The 14,493-nt window shown below is 41.0% G+C and overlaps 1 protein-coding gene across 2 annotated transcripts in view; it reads right to left on the bottom strand.

Moving 5' to 3' along the window:
- Positions 1–396: 396 nt before the first annotated feature.
- Positions 397–14,493, bottom strand: part of CRMP1 (collapsin response mediator protein 1) — a 53,500-nt gene continuing 39,403 nt past the window's right edge. For both annotated transcript variants that reach the window (XM_061379875.1, XM_061379877.1), the window contains exons 10-14: positions 10,855–10,996; positions 9,107–9,277; positions 6,215–6,394; positions 3,551–3,716; positions 397–1,407 (exon numbers count right to left, since the gene is read on the bottom strand). In XM_061379875.1, coding sequence (XP_061235859.1) covers positions 1,316–1,407; positions 3,551–3,716; positions 6,215–6,394; positions 9,107–9,277; positions 10,855–10,996 — 751 coding nt within the window. In that variant the 3' untranslated portion in view covers positions 397–1,315. The remainder of the gene's footprint in view (positions 1,408–3,550; positions 3,717–6,214; positions 6,395–9,106; positions 9,278–10,854; positions 10,997–14,493) is intronic.

Genomic DNA, 14,493 nt, shown 5'->3' with positions numbered 1-14,493 from the left:
TTCCAAGCTTTAAATGGTAATTGATTGCATTCTGCACTATAGATGAAGATGATGGCAATCAGCTACCATTTCAGGCAAATCAGATGCAGGCCTGAAGGTCTTGGTATAAAGCTCATTTAGGTCTCATCTGGCCAAAACTGAGGGAGATGCAATGTCAATAGTGAGAACATTTTTACTATGAGCTCTATTAGGACAGATTATGGCATGCTATAGTATGCTTATGCAGACATATATATATTTAACACCCCTTGTATATATCTAACACCCCTTGTGATCAAAGGAGGTTTCTTCTTTCACATGATGTCAACCTAAAAGACAATTTTTCTTAAGTTTCTCCCTTCTATGTTTTCAATCACTGAGCAACCGCACTGGAAAGCAGAGGAAGACACTTACCCATCAATTCATTTCCTTTATTTCACAAGTTCTGAATTCAGAAATTGAACCACGACTAGTAGATCTTGATACGGTAGAGTAAGTAAAAATGCATGTGATTACAAAGGAAAAACTTTGTACAAAAAACTTTAAAAATCCAACGGCAACTTGGATTATCTGTAAGTACCAAAAATCTCATGCAGAAGGAGAGCACTACTGCCCAGGTGGAGATATCCCTGCAGGGGTGGCAATGGCATTGGTGTGTATAAATTATGGCTCTGTCTAAAATGGAAACAAGAAGGACACAGACTTGGAACGTACCGAGTGGGAACAGACAAGTGCTACAGAGACCATTTGTCATTACGTGTCCTGATGATTTTCTGTGTCTGAGAAGTGCTTCTTGGGTTTATAATAAATTAAAGATGAAACAGAAGCTGCCTGTACTACTCTACTGCATACTTTCAAGATGGCCATTTTCTTCCTTCATAAGTGTTTTTGGTGACGTTTCTGAAATACGGACGTTAGTCTTGGCATTGTGTCTAGTCAATTATTGGCAACGTGTTCTAAAGGGACTCACTCACAGAATGCAACTTGCATAAGTAACTCAGTAACATGCATCAACTACTCTAATACAGCGAAAGGGTGCAAAGAAATCATCATTCAGTTACGAGACGAAGCTAAAACCTGTAGTCACTAAAGGGGCAATGGAAGCACCATGCTTTAAGGTGACTATGGCATGAAAGCACAATTGTGAGGCAAGTAGTTCCAAGCAAACACACCACACTATTTTCACCTCTTCCTATACAAAAAGAAAAAAAGAAAGACATTTCAATTTTTATTTCCATTAGTACCAAATAAAACTGTGGGTTTGATAACACAGATATTGAAGGGAACGGACATTATTTCCACGATCCTTCATCCTTGTGTTTCTGTCCATCATTTTTCAGCCAAGACTGGTAATATTAGAGCGACCACCAGGAGGTGCCACGATGCGGTGGCCAGTGCGGCGTGGGTTGTTGTCATCTATCTGAGCTCCTGCAACCACAGAAAATGAGGACACAAATCTATGAAAAGGAACAAACCATCAGCAGGGAGTTTTTACCTGCCTAGTTCCAGCTGTGCTTCCTTCACACCACCATCAGCTGGTATCTCTTGAGCCAGACCCCTGACTGAAGTGCTACACAAACATCCAAGACACGTTTCTGTTCTTAGCTCCAGTTGTCTCTGATAAGAAGTATAGGGTTAAGCATTTAGGATCAGACTGATGCTCACCCCACATGGGGAATTGTTTTCCATCAACAAGAAGAAGAGCCCATGCAAAGGTGACACCTTACAGACTGGGTTCCCTTTGCAAGATCAATCCCCGATAGAAAACACTGTTGTGTGTTGATGTGTAAACCATACATGTGCAGAGTGGAGTTTTGAAACCTGCCTCACTGTTTTATAATACTTGTTCCCTCTGAGTCCATGGGTCAACAGTGCAGTAAATCTGGTGTCAGGAATCATAAATCCAGGAGGAAAGGAGCATTGAGATGCTGCAAACACACACCCACTTCAAACTGCATTTTGAAATGTTGAAAGGTCAAGCTTAAGGTGAGAGCAAGCTTTCTGCCAGGCTGAAATTGTCTAATCACATTCAGCGATGTAAGACTACCATAAAAGTGTAGCATCATTTTAAATGCTATCGTAGTCTGTGGTTCTGCTTCATTTCATAAGAACACAGTAATGTGCATTTAATTTGGATCAAATTCATACCACTAGATGCCCTGGTAGTACCGAGAGCCAGCAGTGGACTGTGAATCAGGGCTTCAGATGTTTATGAAAATCCCACGTATCAGTGATTATTATGAAACGTTAAATTTCTGAGCACTTTTTTTGCTTTATATAGCTTCACATCTCCCTATACGCTCACAATGGCCCCAGGTGTATGGGCAAAAATACACTTCAGCTCACTGTAAGTGTTGATAAAATATTTGCTCTCCTTGGGCTTTCTTCCAGAAGTTCCATTTAGTTTCTAAAAGACAGGATCTGTCAGGAAGAAAAACACCATCAGCTCCCACAGGGGAGAAAATCCAGTGACTTTCATAACATCATAAGCCAGTTATTTACCAATTGGGCTTTAGACTTTTGAAGGATCAGCATTTGACACACTTGTAATTGTCCTCAGATGACAAGAATTATTTCCAACAACTCCAAAGGATGATTTTCCAGTCTATTTCTTGTGTACCATGGAAAATGTTTTGGGCTCCAAGAGCAAAAAGGACAAGAAATACTCTAATCTGCATATGAATAGCTTCTGCACATGGTTTGCTAACCATGGGCAAGGACAGTTGAGGTTTCCACATCCAGCAGCTTCTGGTGATGCAGCAAGAAAGAAATATGAGGTGTCTGAGCCACACGGATTACACCAGATTCGAGTCCCATCAGCTGTATAGAACACCAAGGGGCCTCAGTCACATCAGCCAGAGACCTCAGGTAACTGCAATGGGCCAGGTAAATAATATTAAAAGACTGCGTGCAGAGAAAAATTTTAGATTGCAAACATTTTGAATATTTGGCAATTTGTAAAATATTCCTAGGGAAAGAACTTATAAAAACATATATATACACACACGCACACACAAGTATATGCATGTATGTAAGTATATATAACACTTTCATATCTGATTAAAGAAGGATAATCAGGGGACTGGAGCACCTGCCATACGAAGACAGGCTGAGAAAGTTGTGGCTGTTCAGCCTGGAGAACAGAAGGCTGCGTGGAGACCTCATAGCAGCCTTCCAGTATCTGAAAGGGGCCTATAGGGATGCTGGGGAGGGACTCTTCATTAGGGACGGTAGTGATAGGACAAGGGGTAATGGGTTAAAACTTAAATAGGGGAAGTTTAGATTGGATATAAGGAGGAAATTCTTTCCTGTGAGGATGATGTGGCACTGGAATGGGTTGCCCAGGGAAGCTGTGAATGCTCCATCCCTGTTGGTGTTCAGGGGCAGGTTGGATGCAGTCTTGGGTGACATGATTTAGTGTGAGGTGTCCCTACCCATGGCAGGGGGGTTGGAACTAGATTATTTTAAAGTCGTTTCCAACCCTAACTATTCTATGATTCTAAGTAATTATAATTGAAATTTATCACCAATAATCCATACTCACAGCTTTAGAACAGTAAGAGTGACTTACCTGATAAGCTAAAATTGGATTGATGGAGGTTTCTGATTGGTGGGGGCTGGTTTTTGGCAGGGGAGCATTTAGTTGAAGGTGCAGGAGTTGCATATTTTGGCGTAGCTGGGATTTCATACACAGGCCCATCATACATTCCTCTGGAAACTCCTTGCAGTCCTCCCACCTAGATCAAGAGGAAGATAAAAAAAAAAACCCAGACCCTGAATGCTCTGATAATGCTCCCTAATGAGCACAGAGCTATATTCTGAATTAAAATCACATATATTCTCATCAATGCTACAGTCTGTTTTATATATAAAGAAAATGACAAACCTTCCTCTCTCCATTTTTCTTTATATATATATATAATAAGGGGAAGATCCTTCCTAGGTTCTCTTTACAGTCAATGAGGAGAAATGGGATTCAAAAGACCAGTAGGGACTGACTCAAGATGTTTATTTTAACTAAGATCAGTCACCATCACCTCTTCTCTTTCCATTCAGAGCCTTGTCAGCAGGGTTGGTTCAGCTGCTAAATCCCACTCGGGTTGTTGCAAGATAGATATTCACTATACTGACGGCAGGAGTTTCACTCCTATCTGTATTTTCTCTGCTCCTTCCCTTCAGATCCCTCTTTATCTTTACTAGAACTCATTGAAAAGTGGTGACAGCTTTTTAATTAAAATTTCAAAAGTTTCTGGTTTTTGTCATCAACTAGAAAAGCAATCATATGCTAGAATGTGGCATGGAACTGTTTGTCAATAGAGTACCTATCATTTGAGTTCTGATTTCAGTCTGAGGTCTCTAGATTTTATCCCTGTACAGTTCTTATAAGGAATATGAGATAAAACAATTGAAACAGCCTCACTGGCCTTAAAAGGTCAGGAATGTAGGAAATCATACATTAAACACAGTTCCAGTTTTCTGGCAGAGCCTGAAGCCATTGAATCACAGAATTCAAAGCTCATCAAAAAGATCAGAAATCTGTGATGGTTCTTGATTCAGATTAGGTAAGATTATTGTTTCAGAGCCATTTATGCAACAGGTTAACAGTGAAATTAAAATACCGTATTGAAGACACTACGCACAGGGGTTTGATCCAGCTCTTACAGAGAACAATGCATTTTCCCTGCTTTTGGGAACAGGGATATCAGGATTAGAAGAGCCATCATCTCACAGGCTGAGCCAAAACTAATGCCCAGAAGAGAGGAGCTGCCAATCACAGCAATGAATCCATCTTCCAGGGACCCACAAAGGAAAGAATTTATGCTGCTATTCCTGTTCCAGGGATAAATTTATCCTGCTATCTTCTGGATGCAGTTTTGCATCCCCTTATTTGCCTTGTTTTTTCTATATTCCTTTGTCATGCACTGACATACTCATATGGTGGCTATGAACATTACTGGTTTTATTATAAATATTACCAATAGATAAGATTTGATAGTGGGAAAATAAACACGCACATGAACCTGCTCTCTCTTCCCCTCGGCAGGCAGCAGAGGGAGCTATAAGAGCAAAAATACCAGTTGCTTTCTGCATCCTTTTCCACACCTTTCCTAAGTATCAAAGGTCTCCCCCTAAATCCAGGCCTGTTTGCAAGGCCCAGGTTATTTATTACAATTACTTTTGTGCAGACTCGTGTTATCAGACACCACTCTCTGATACTTGTTTTTCAAGTGCTGTTTTCAGTATTTAAATGACACTGTCACTGCTTCATACAGCTAAACCCTTGAGAGGTGAGTGTGAAGAAGGCCCGTGACATCTAAGTGGATAATGTAAAATGAGTGCAGGACTGACTGGCATTTCGCAAAACTTTTGCAGGTGCATTTGATTTAACAGTGCTTTGTCCCATTAGAAGTGCAGACCTTTTGTATCCCACAGCTTGACCCAATTTGTGTAACAAATCACAGAAGATAAAAGCTGCTTGGAGACTTAATTTCAGCTGCCATCCTCACAGTCTATGATACATGCTTGGTTGAAGAACATAGGAGTTTTAGTCAACTTGTCCTGTTACCTGCACTCACACAGTAACTTGCTTGCTCAGTGGCAAGAAGCAATTTCTAAATAACCCCAAACTACTGCCAAAATAACTGGTTTTCAACAGAGGAGCACTGACATAATGCAAAACCTGAAGGGATCCATTCCAAATCTTGATCATTTCCCAAGCTTTTTATTGAGCACAAGAGAATAATTTTCTGAGCTGTGAATGCTGCTAATACTCAGCTCAGCAAACACACTAACAGCAGCTCAGATGCCAAAAGCATCTCTGGCTTACATGCTTTTCTTTGCAGCGTGGCAGCTCAGTATGCAGAGCTTAGTAAAAATGTACAATTCTGTTTCTCTTCTGGCTAACCCTCCTTCCAAAGAAGCTTTATCTTTTTCCTGAATGTTAATTAAAAGTAAGTTCTATCACTGTTCCACCTCCCCTCAAAAGCCTGCACAGCTGGACATAAGGCAATTATGCCTAACTAGCAATTATATGCTTTACCCACTATAGCTCATCGTGTTCAGTTAGATCAGTTCACACTTGCAAAGGAACCAATTTTGTGATTGTGTTTTGAGCAAGTCATACATATTCCATCTGATGTCAACTCTTATTAGCACAACAGTATTAAAATACATGTGCTACTGTGGTTCCAAGAGGGTATGGCAGGAAAGAAGATTAAATAATATCTGACGTTACCTTATTCCTGATTTTGATGCGCTGGTAAAGATATTCAGGGAAAGGTTTGCGAGGGATGAAGCGGCCCATTCCCTTATTTACATGCAGATTTCCATCTTCAAACACAATCTTCCCTTGGCTTATGACCACAAGTGGGGCACCGTGGCACTCCATTCCTTCAAAGATGTTGTACTCAACGGCCTGAGGATCAACCAACATATTCACTGCAACATCTCTTTAACTAGTAACTTATAACCCATACTTGTAGTCACAGTTTTAGACAACTGGCATTAAGGTGTGCATAAAATTGCTTTGTCTGAAGGAAAAACAGTGCATTTAGATATAAAACTATTTTAAACAATCTCTCTGATCAGACTTTCCTGGATCATCTTTTCCTTTCCATTTCCACTTTCTACCAAGGCCTTATTTCATTTGTTTTTAAGGACTTTCCATATTTACCTAAAGCCTCTAGAAGTACAGCAGCCTTAATAAGAGGAAAATTGTGACTCAGCTGCCAGATAGCTGCCACCATGCATCTGCTGTGACTCTGTAAGGGAATTTCAAGGAGCCAGCACACATATTTCTGCCTGAAAGAGCCCAGAAAGGACCAGAAAAGTCTGAATCTAAATGGGAATGATCTGTCGAAGAGCGGGTAATTATTGCTTCTTAAAAATACAGAATCACAGAATGATTTGGCTTGGAAATGACCTTAAGATCACCTAGTTCCAACACCCTGCGATGGGCAAGGAATCCTCACTCTAGACCATGTTGCTCTGTCCCCCTGGCCTTGAACAATTCCAGGGACAGGGCAGCCACAACTTCCCTAAGCAACCTGTCCCAGTGTCTCACTATTCTCACAGTAAAAATTTCTTCCTGATATCTAATCTAAATCTACCCTCTTTCAATTTACAGCCATTCCTCACTGTACTACAGTCCTTGTTGCAAGGAAAGGCGCAGATAATTCTAATTCAATTTATTATTGCCAAGTAAATATTTCCTACAACAGGCTCAATAATTGCAAAGGAGAAGATAAACATCAAGGATTTGAAGTAGGTAAATACAAGGTTTGCAACTGAGCATAGCCACATGATTTTTCTGGGCTAAGAAGTCATTAATGCATTTCCTTCCCAGCAGGTATTTATTACCTTACGCTACAGTAACAGCCACTACAGAGCACTGTTAGTCCGTTCCTGTGCAACCTTCAATGTAATTCAACTTTAGTCCCTCTTTTTTCAAGTTGAAAAGATCAGGAACACCTGGTCAGTGGCAACCTCAAGTAAGAACTGGAAGAAAGCAGGAGTGATGGCCATCTGTAAAAGAACAGGTACAGGGGAAGAACCTAGGATGCCTGAGCACTGGGATAGGTTTCCCAGGGAGGATGTGGAGTCTCCCTCCTTAGGCAATTCAAAAACTGTGTGGATATGGCCCTTCACAGCTGCTGTACGTAGCCTTCCTAGGGCAGGAGGTTTGGAACAGATGAGTACCCGAGGTGCCTTCCAACACCAACCATTCTGTGATTCTGTAAGGTGCATGCACATCCCTGAGTTTAATGTCCATGGAGCCAAAGGGAAAGAGTAAGTAAACAGATTAATGTCAGCTCTTTGAATAAAGCAAGAGGAGAACAGGCCAAATTACAAATACCATCAAAAGCCAATTCATGTCAAAACAGTCTTTTTCCTTCCTCTAACAGGTTAACAGCCTCCTGAACAAAGGAAAACACTAATCACAAGTATTTGATTTGTCTAGAAAAGCTTTTGGCAATGTTGGACACAACAATATAAACAAGTACAGAAGCATAAGCCAGACAGAAACAGTACAGGGTTATGCCCAAGTGCCAGTAGTCATTACTAACACACTACCAACATAACTGTCTTCAGCAGAGTCTCACATATGTTTTCCCTTTGTTGGTTTTTGTTGTTTTGGCTTTTTCCCCCCAGTTTTTGCCCTCATGATCTGGGTAACAGCTGAATACTGTTTATTGGATGTACACCAAAACAGAAGAAACAGTAAGCATAGTAGAAGACAATATCTGAAAACAGATTTACAACTTTTCAGCCTGTGGAACCATGGGCTGAAGGGTCTCACTTGTCTATCACCTTTGTAACTCACTATTTCTTATAGCTAGAACTGTTTCATATGTATCCAAATATATATTTATATTCATTTGTATATATTTGTGAACATACACATAAACAGAAATTGAATCACCCAAACTTACTTTTTAGAGGTTTCTAAAGATTTTGCCTTTTTAATATAAAGCACATCACTGGATTTCCAGTAAAACTTCTGGAAGAATTCCCCAACTTAAAATACCAAAGCACTGCACAGTAAGATAAAAACTTTGAGACAGGCAACACATAGGATAAAACCTGTTACAGTTAAAATTGAAGCGACTGTCGAGTCTCTGGTACTCTGCGCTAAGGGTAGAGCAGTATGCAGCAAAGCTTGGGAATTAAATAGAAAATCCCAGCCCTGAGGCTGATCAGAGCTGTATTATCAAAATGTTTAATCATCTCTCATAGTTTATAATACTGTTGATTTAATCATGCAATTTATAACATCAGGTTCTTTTCAGGTAAGCAAAAAAGATGTGAGCTGGTTGCAAATTTATCATCACAGTTTTACTAACCTCAGCCGCACAGCAGCTGATTCACAACCAGTGCCAAGCCACAAGCATGCAAAACACAGTGCAATGCTACATGCAAAGAAAAAGAAATCCTTCCTGATCCCAGTTCTTCCAATGCAAGAATTCCATGCTTTCATTTCCTGAAATATTTACCCATTCCAGAACAGGAGCAGGTAGTTACCCCCCTCCTCTATATCCCATGCATATGTTGTTCACCTAAGTTAGATCAACACTGGAAAACAACAGTGACATTTCTTTTTATTTGCTGGTTTTCTCTTCCTCCTTACCGACTTATGGCTTTTAGCTGTTATAGTCTTCACCTTATCAGGGTCCCAAATAACAACATCAGCATCCGATCCTACAGCAATCCGGCCTTTTCTTGGGTACAGATTAAAGATTTTGGCAGCATTGGTGCTGGTGACAGCTACAAACTGGCTCTCGTCCATCTTGCCTGTGGCCTAAAAAGAATGTGATGAGTAAAACACTCAGAGTCTTCAACAGTCAAGGAGATACTGGGAAGCATGTATTTCACATATATGATGATGCCGCATGAAATGGATTTTATCAAGCGGGGCTTTATACAAGGCACATTACTTGACAGTTTCAAATAAAGGAATGTGTTACTCCCAGCACCCCAAAGAACAGCCAGTAAAGCCTTAATGCAGATGATACCGAGTTGCTGGGTTAGCTAAGGTCCCTTTCTCTACACACTGATGGCCAAGTGTGTTTTGTTGCTAGTCCTAGTAATTTACATTTAAAAGTTCTACTCATTTTAAAACAGAGAAACATATATGGGTATTACAAGATTAAATAAAAGATCAAGATTCAGGCCCTTTTAGAAACATTTCTTGCAAATTAAGTCCATCCTACTATCAGTATTACCACACCCATACATGTAAGTAACACAACCCAGTCCTTGCCCTGGAGAATGCCACCAACAGTTGAACCTTTTACACAGTGATGGCTTAACAGCAGCTGTACACAACAGGATTTTGATTTCTCAGTGGAGTATTTTGGGATGTCTTCCCTGGCAATAAGCAAGAATAAAGAAGAACAGTGCCAAACTTTTTAATCTTAAACAAATGTTTCTTTCCTGCCTGGTAGAACCTCAGATCAGCAAAATATAAGCTACTTAGTCGTGTAGGACTGAATGTTACATCTGCAAATCCCATGTTGAAGCCCGCTCTGCAGCTCCTTCCCTTTGTGGGAGTAACAAAGGGGAAATATCACTAGCTGGCTGCACTTTGCTTGCTTCCCTGCTTTGCTGCTCTATCTGAAGCTGCTTCTATGGTTGGAATCTCAATAGCTGAAGAAAGCGGTTATTAAACACAGTCTGGGAGAAGTGCTCATGACAGCATTGTAAATACCACCACTTCCTAGTTTGCAGTATGCGCTAGAGTGCAATGCAATGTAAGGTAATGAGTGCACGTGTATGTGTGAGTGTGCATGGGTGTATATGTGAAGACAGACAATGGAGGGAGAACATCATTAGATGTTAGGATCCATGGAACCATCAAAAAATTGCTAACTTATACCAGCATCCCACTGCATAACATGCCAGCATGAATTACATGCAATGTTCTCCTTCAAAGCACTTTATCGCCTAGCCTCAGGCTCGGCTGCCATCCATTTGTACTTTCTCGAAAATGATGAGACACTTCCCGAATTCAAACACTCCATTCATCACATTTATATGGGGTTCACTTGAAAGTCATTAAACTGCTCCAGATCCAACATCTCTGAGAAACATCCACTCTGACACAGCCAGAAAATTGAGCAGTGGAGTCTGTGAAGCCTCAGGTCTAATAAAACACGATGCTGTTGCAGTCAGAAGTGAAACGGAGCCTTGAGTGTTTGTGGTAGAGAAAGACTTGAGGTTTTGAAATAAACAATTCACCTTGTGGTAGTGCTCTCTCAGGGAATTCTCAGAAACGCATTAGAAAGTCACTTAAGTACTGGCCAAGAGTCTCCTGGCTTTCATTATTCAGCCAACACTCAATTTCTTTTTAGTCCACAAAAGTAAGCAATTACTTACTACAGCCTTGTCCCAGACAACAGTCATTCTCTCCTCAATTCCATTGACCCCTTCAGGAATCATAGTGAAGTTGTCCTTTCCAATGGCTTTCTGGGCAGTGCTATATGGGCAATGTCCACTTCCCGTCACCTGCAGGTCCCCACTGTGGAGGTAACACACAGATGCTTAAACCAGGCCTCAGCAAGGTTACCTTGCTCTCAGACTAGCTGTGAATGGACTTTTCAAGCCTACACACCAGAGGCATATGCTGCAAATTATGTCAGCAGCCTTTACATGTTGGCTACAGATCACTGAATAGTGACAATGGCATTGGGCATCTCCACTTTCCCCCAGGAGCACCCTGAACTCCCAGATTACAGCCTCCTTTGATTTCAGGCTGCTTATCGACAGAGATCAGGCACAAGCCCACTAACCAGGCCAGAGGATTAATCTAGGATTAAGGGAACGATCAGAAGCTTGTATGAAATCTCTGCCACTCTCAAGATAAATTAACTCACATCCATGTTGAAAAAATAATGGCAAATTTTACAGGGCAAATTCATAAGGATGAAGCTTGTTCCCCTGAATTTCTCCTCCGCACATATATTTTTCTTGCAGTTCTTACATGAATATTTCTTGTCTGACTTTCCAAACCAGAACCATGAAAGGTTTTTATCAGGTAGTGTTCCAATTAAATAAAGCAAGGCATAGTACAAGTCAAAACATGTATCCCAGTATCACAGTATGCCAGAGATTGGAAGGGACCTCAAAAGATCATCTAGTCCAATCCCCCTGCCAGAGCAGGAACACCTAGATAAGGTTACAGAGGAACGTGTCCAGGCGGGTTTTGAATGTCTCCAGAGAAGGAGACTCCACAACCTCCCTGGGCAGCCTGTTCCAGTGTTCTGTCACCCTCACTGAGAAGAAGTTTCTTCTCAAGTTTAAGTGGAACCTCTTGTGTTCCAGTTTGTACCCATTGCTCCTTGTCCTATCATTGTTTGCCACTGAGAAGAGCCTGGCTCCATCCTCATGACACTCCCCCTTTATATACTCTGGATTTATCTAATTTAAAGGTCTTACACAGAAAAAGGCATGGAGTAAAACACAAAAAGAACTCACAAATAGTAATGGTTTTATTTAAGAAGTGATTTTTTTCAGCCTGGAGAAAAATTTTTTTGCAGAGAGCAGAACTGGATCACAGCTGCTCTCAGCAACAAAGGGGAAGAACATAACTAACATGCAGAACCTTGCAAAAATAGAATGAAAAAGCAGATAGGTTCCTCAATAACCACAGCAAACAGGTATTTTTAGGTCCTGATCAAGCTTACAGGAGTCAAGCACATTAAAACACACTATGATTTCCCTTCTATCCATCCAGAACGTGATGTCCTCAAGAGCCTGTCATCCTGTTCTTTAGCTGATTATGTAAGTCCCAGCTCTGAAGCATCTGAATGATTCTGGTCCGCATATTTAGTTTCCAGCAAGCTAACAAATAGCCAAGTACAGAGGAAAAAAGGGTCACACATCAGCAATTCTAATGCAATTTTCAGGGCTGCCAGCCCTAATGATTGCTGACAGTTAGAGAAGAACCTTTGGCCTCTTTTCTGGTTCTTTACTATGCTCACATCCATCTATCCAGTTTTTAGCAGATGCCAAAGCCATGTAGGCAATAGTGAAAAGACAGCTATGTTTTAGTGATTCCTGATTATTAATGACTGTCTGGTGTTACCCCACAGGATTAAACCAAACCCATCAGTTAAGCATTCATTTATTCTAACACAACAATCAAGTCAGAAGATTCCAGTTCCATTTCTTCCTTCTTGTTGCTCGTCTGCCAGCTAGGCGTCTGTGGCTTACCCTCTCCCTGTTTCCTGCACTCGGATGAATACAGCCGTGAAAACATGATCGTCACAGCCAGGCCCTCTATCGCTTCCCTGCAGTTATGTTGCACTTCTTATACCATGCTATTAATTCCTACACCTGAAAGATTCAAAGAAATCGCTTCTTCTGAACTCTGCTTTGCCTCTCCTCTGATATTTAATGACATTAAATGCCATGCACTGCACTTGCCAGTCTAATTAACAGAAGGCTTCTGAAGCTGAAGAATGTCATTGAGGAGCTGCCCAACACTTCCCAGTTAACCACATGGGCACTTCTGCTGCCTAGATATACTCTACTGTCAAATGGGGGGCGAGCATAAGATCAGAACTAAAAAACTGAGAAATAAAAAAGGGATCATCACGGAAAACATTTCCAAAACAGAGAGTGGTGGGAATTAACAATGTACAGATCTGGATGTTTAAATGCCACATCAATATGCCATCATCTTAGTCTTCACTATAAACAAAGCTTTTATAGCAGGTTACATCTTCCATGAAGCACCAAGGTCTCGCATCTCTTGTTCATAAGAGATGGCATATTACAGCAGCAAAAACACAGCAGTACAGCACGGAAGATGACTGGTACCGCAGGTGCATGGCCCACTGCTGTCCTGGTTTCAGCTCAGATAGAGTTAATTTTCTTCCCTGTAGCTGGTGCAGTGCTGTGTTTTGGCTTCAGTCTGAGAACAATGCTGATAAGGCACCAATGTGTTAGTTGCTGAGCAGCATTTACCTTGATCAAGGACTTTCCAGTCTTGTGCTCTGCCAGTGAGGAGTGGCACAAGAAGCCGGGAGGGAGCAGAGACAGGACACCTGACCCAAGCTAGCCAAAGGGGTATTCCATACCATAGCACATCATGCCCAGTATAGAAACTGGGGGGGAGTCACCCAGAAGAGACCAATCATTGCTCGGGTCAGGCTGAGTATCAGTCAGCAGGTGGTGAGCAATTGTATTGTGCATCCCTTGGGTTTCCTGGGGTTTATTCCTCTCTCTCTGTTAGTCCCCTTTTCATTACTGCTAGTATTACTAGTATTATTGTTGTTGTTATCATTATTATTGTATTTTTCTCTACTTTAATTATTAAACTGTTCTTATCTCAACCCACAGGTTTTACCTTCTTCCAGTTCTTCCCATCCCACCAGGGTTAGGGGTAGGGGGTGAGCAAGTTTAGTGGCACTTACTTGCCGGCTGGGGTTAAATCATAACATTCACATATGAAACAAGGGCGTCAATCTCATGAGGCAAATCCATTCTGCAAACCAACCCCTTGAGACATGCTGACTCTTTACACATTCAGCTTTTCAGTGAAAAATCATACACCTTTTGTGCAAAACAGCACAAACTCTAGGCTGCGCACTTGCACAGCAAGAATGTTGTAAGGATCTTTTAATGAACGTAAAATACTTGTCTCCTAATGAACAGTGTAATATAAAAGTGAAATACTGTCTTTACCACCATCCTTGCATAAAAGTCCCCACAAATGCAGAGCAGACTGATAAAATATACAGTTCTTTTTTCAGTTTCACTGTATAAAGTATTAAAACTGAAAGCAGGCTAAGCTGCTGCCATTTAAGATCTAGGACTTTAAGCCACTAGGAAAAAAAAAAGCCATTTTTTCATGCTTGGAGCATAATGAAAACTTCTGTGACCCCTCAGTTTGCCTTTCTGATGTTAATTCTAAAAAAGTCATTATTTGGATTCCAGTTCTAAAAACTCTCTTGCTATTTTAGCTAATCTGTTTTGACCCACATACTATTATTTTGGGACTCCTTTAGTAAG

The sequence above is a fragment of the Neopsephotus bourkii genome, unplaced genomic scaffold, assembly GCF_033783945.1.
Source record: "Neopsephotus bourkii isolate Nb327-2 ecotype Australia unplaced genomic scaffold, CSIRO-AGI_Nbou_v1 NB_1780, whole genome shotgun sequence".
Taxonomy (NCBI): domain Eukaryota; kingdom Metazoa; phylum Chordata; class Aves; order Psittaciformes; family Psittacidae; genus Neopsephotus; species Neopsephotus bourkii.
This window is presented reverse-complemented; position numbering and strand designations above follow the sequence as displayed.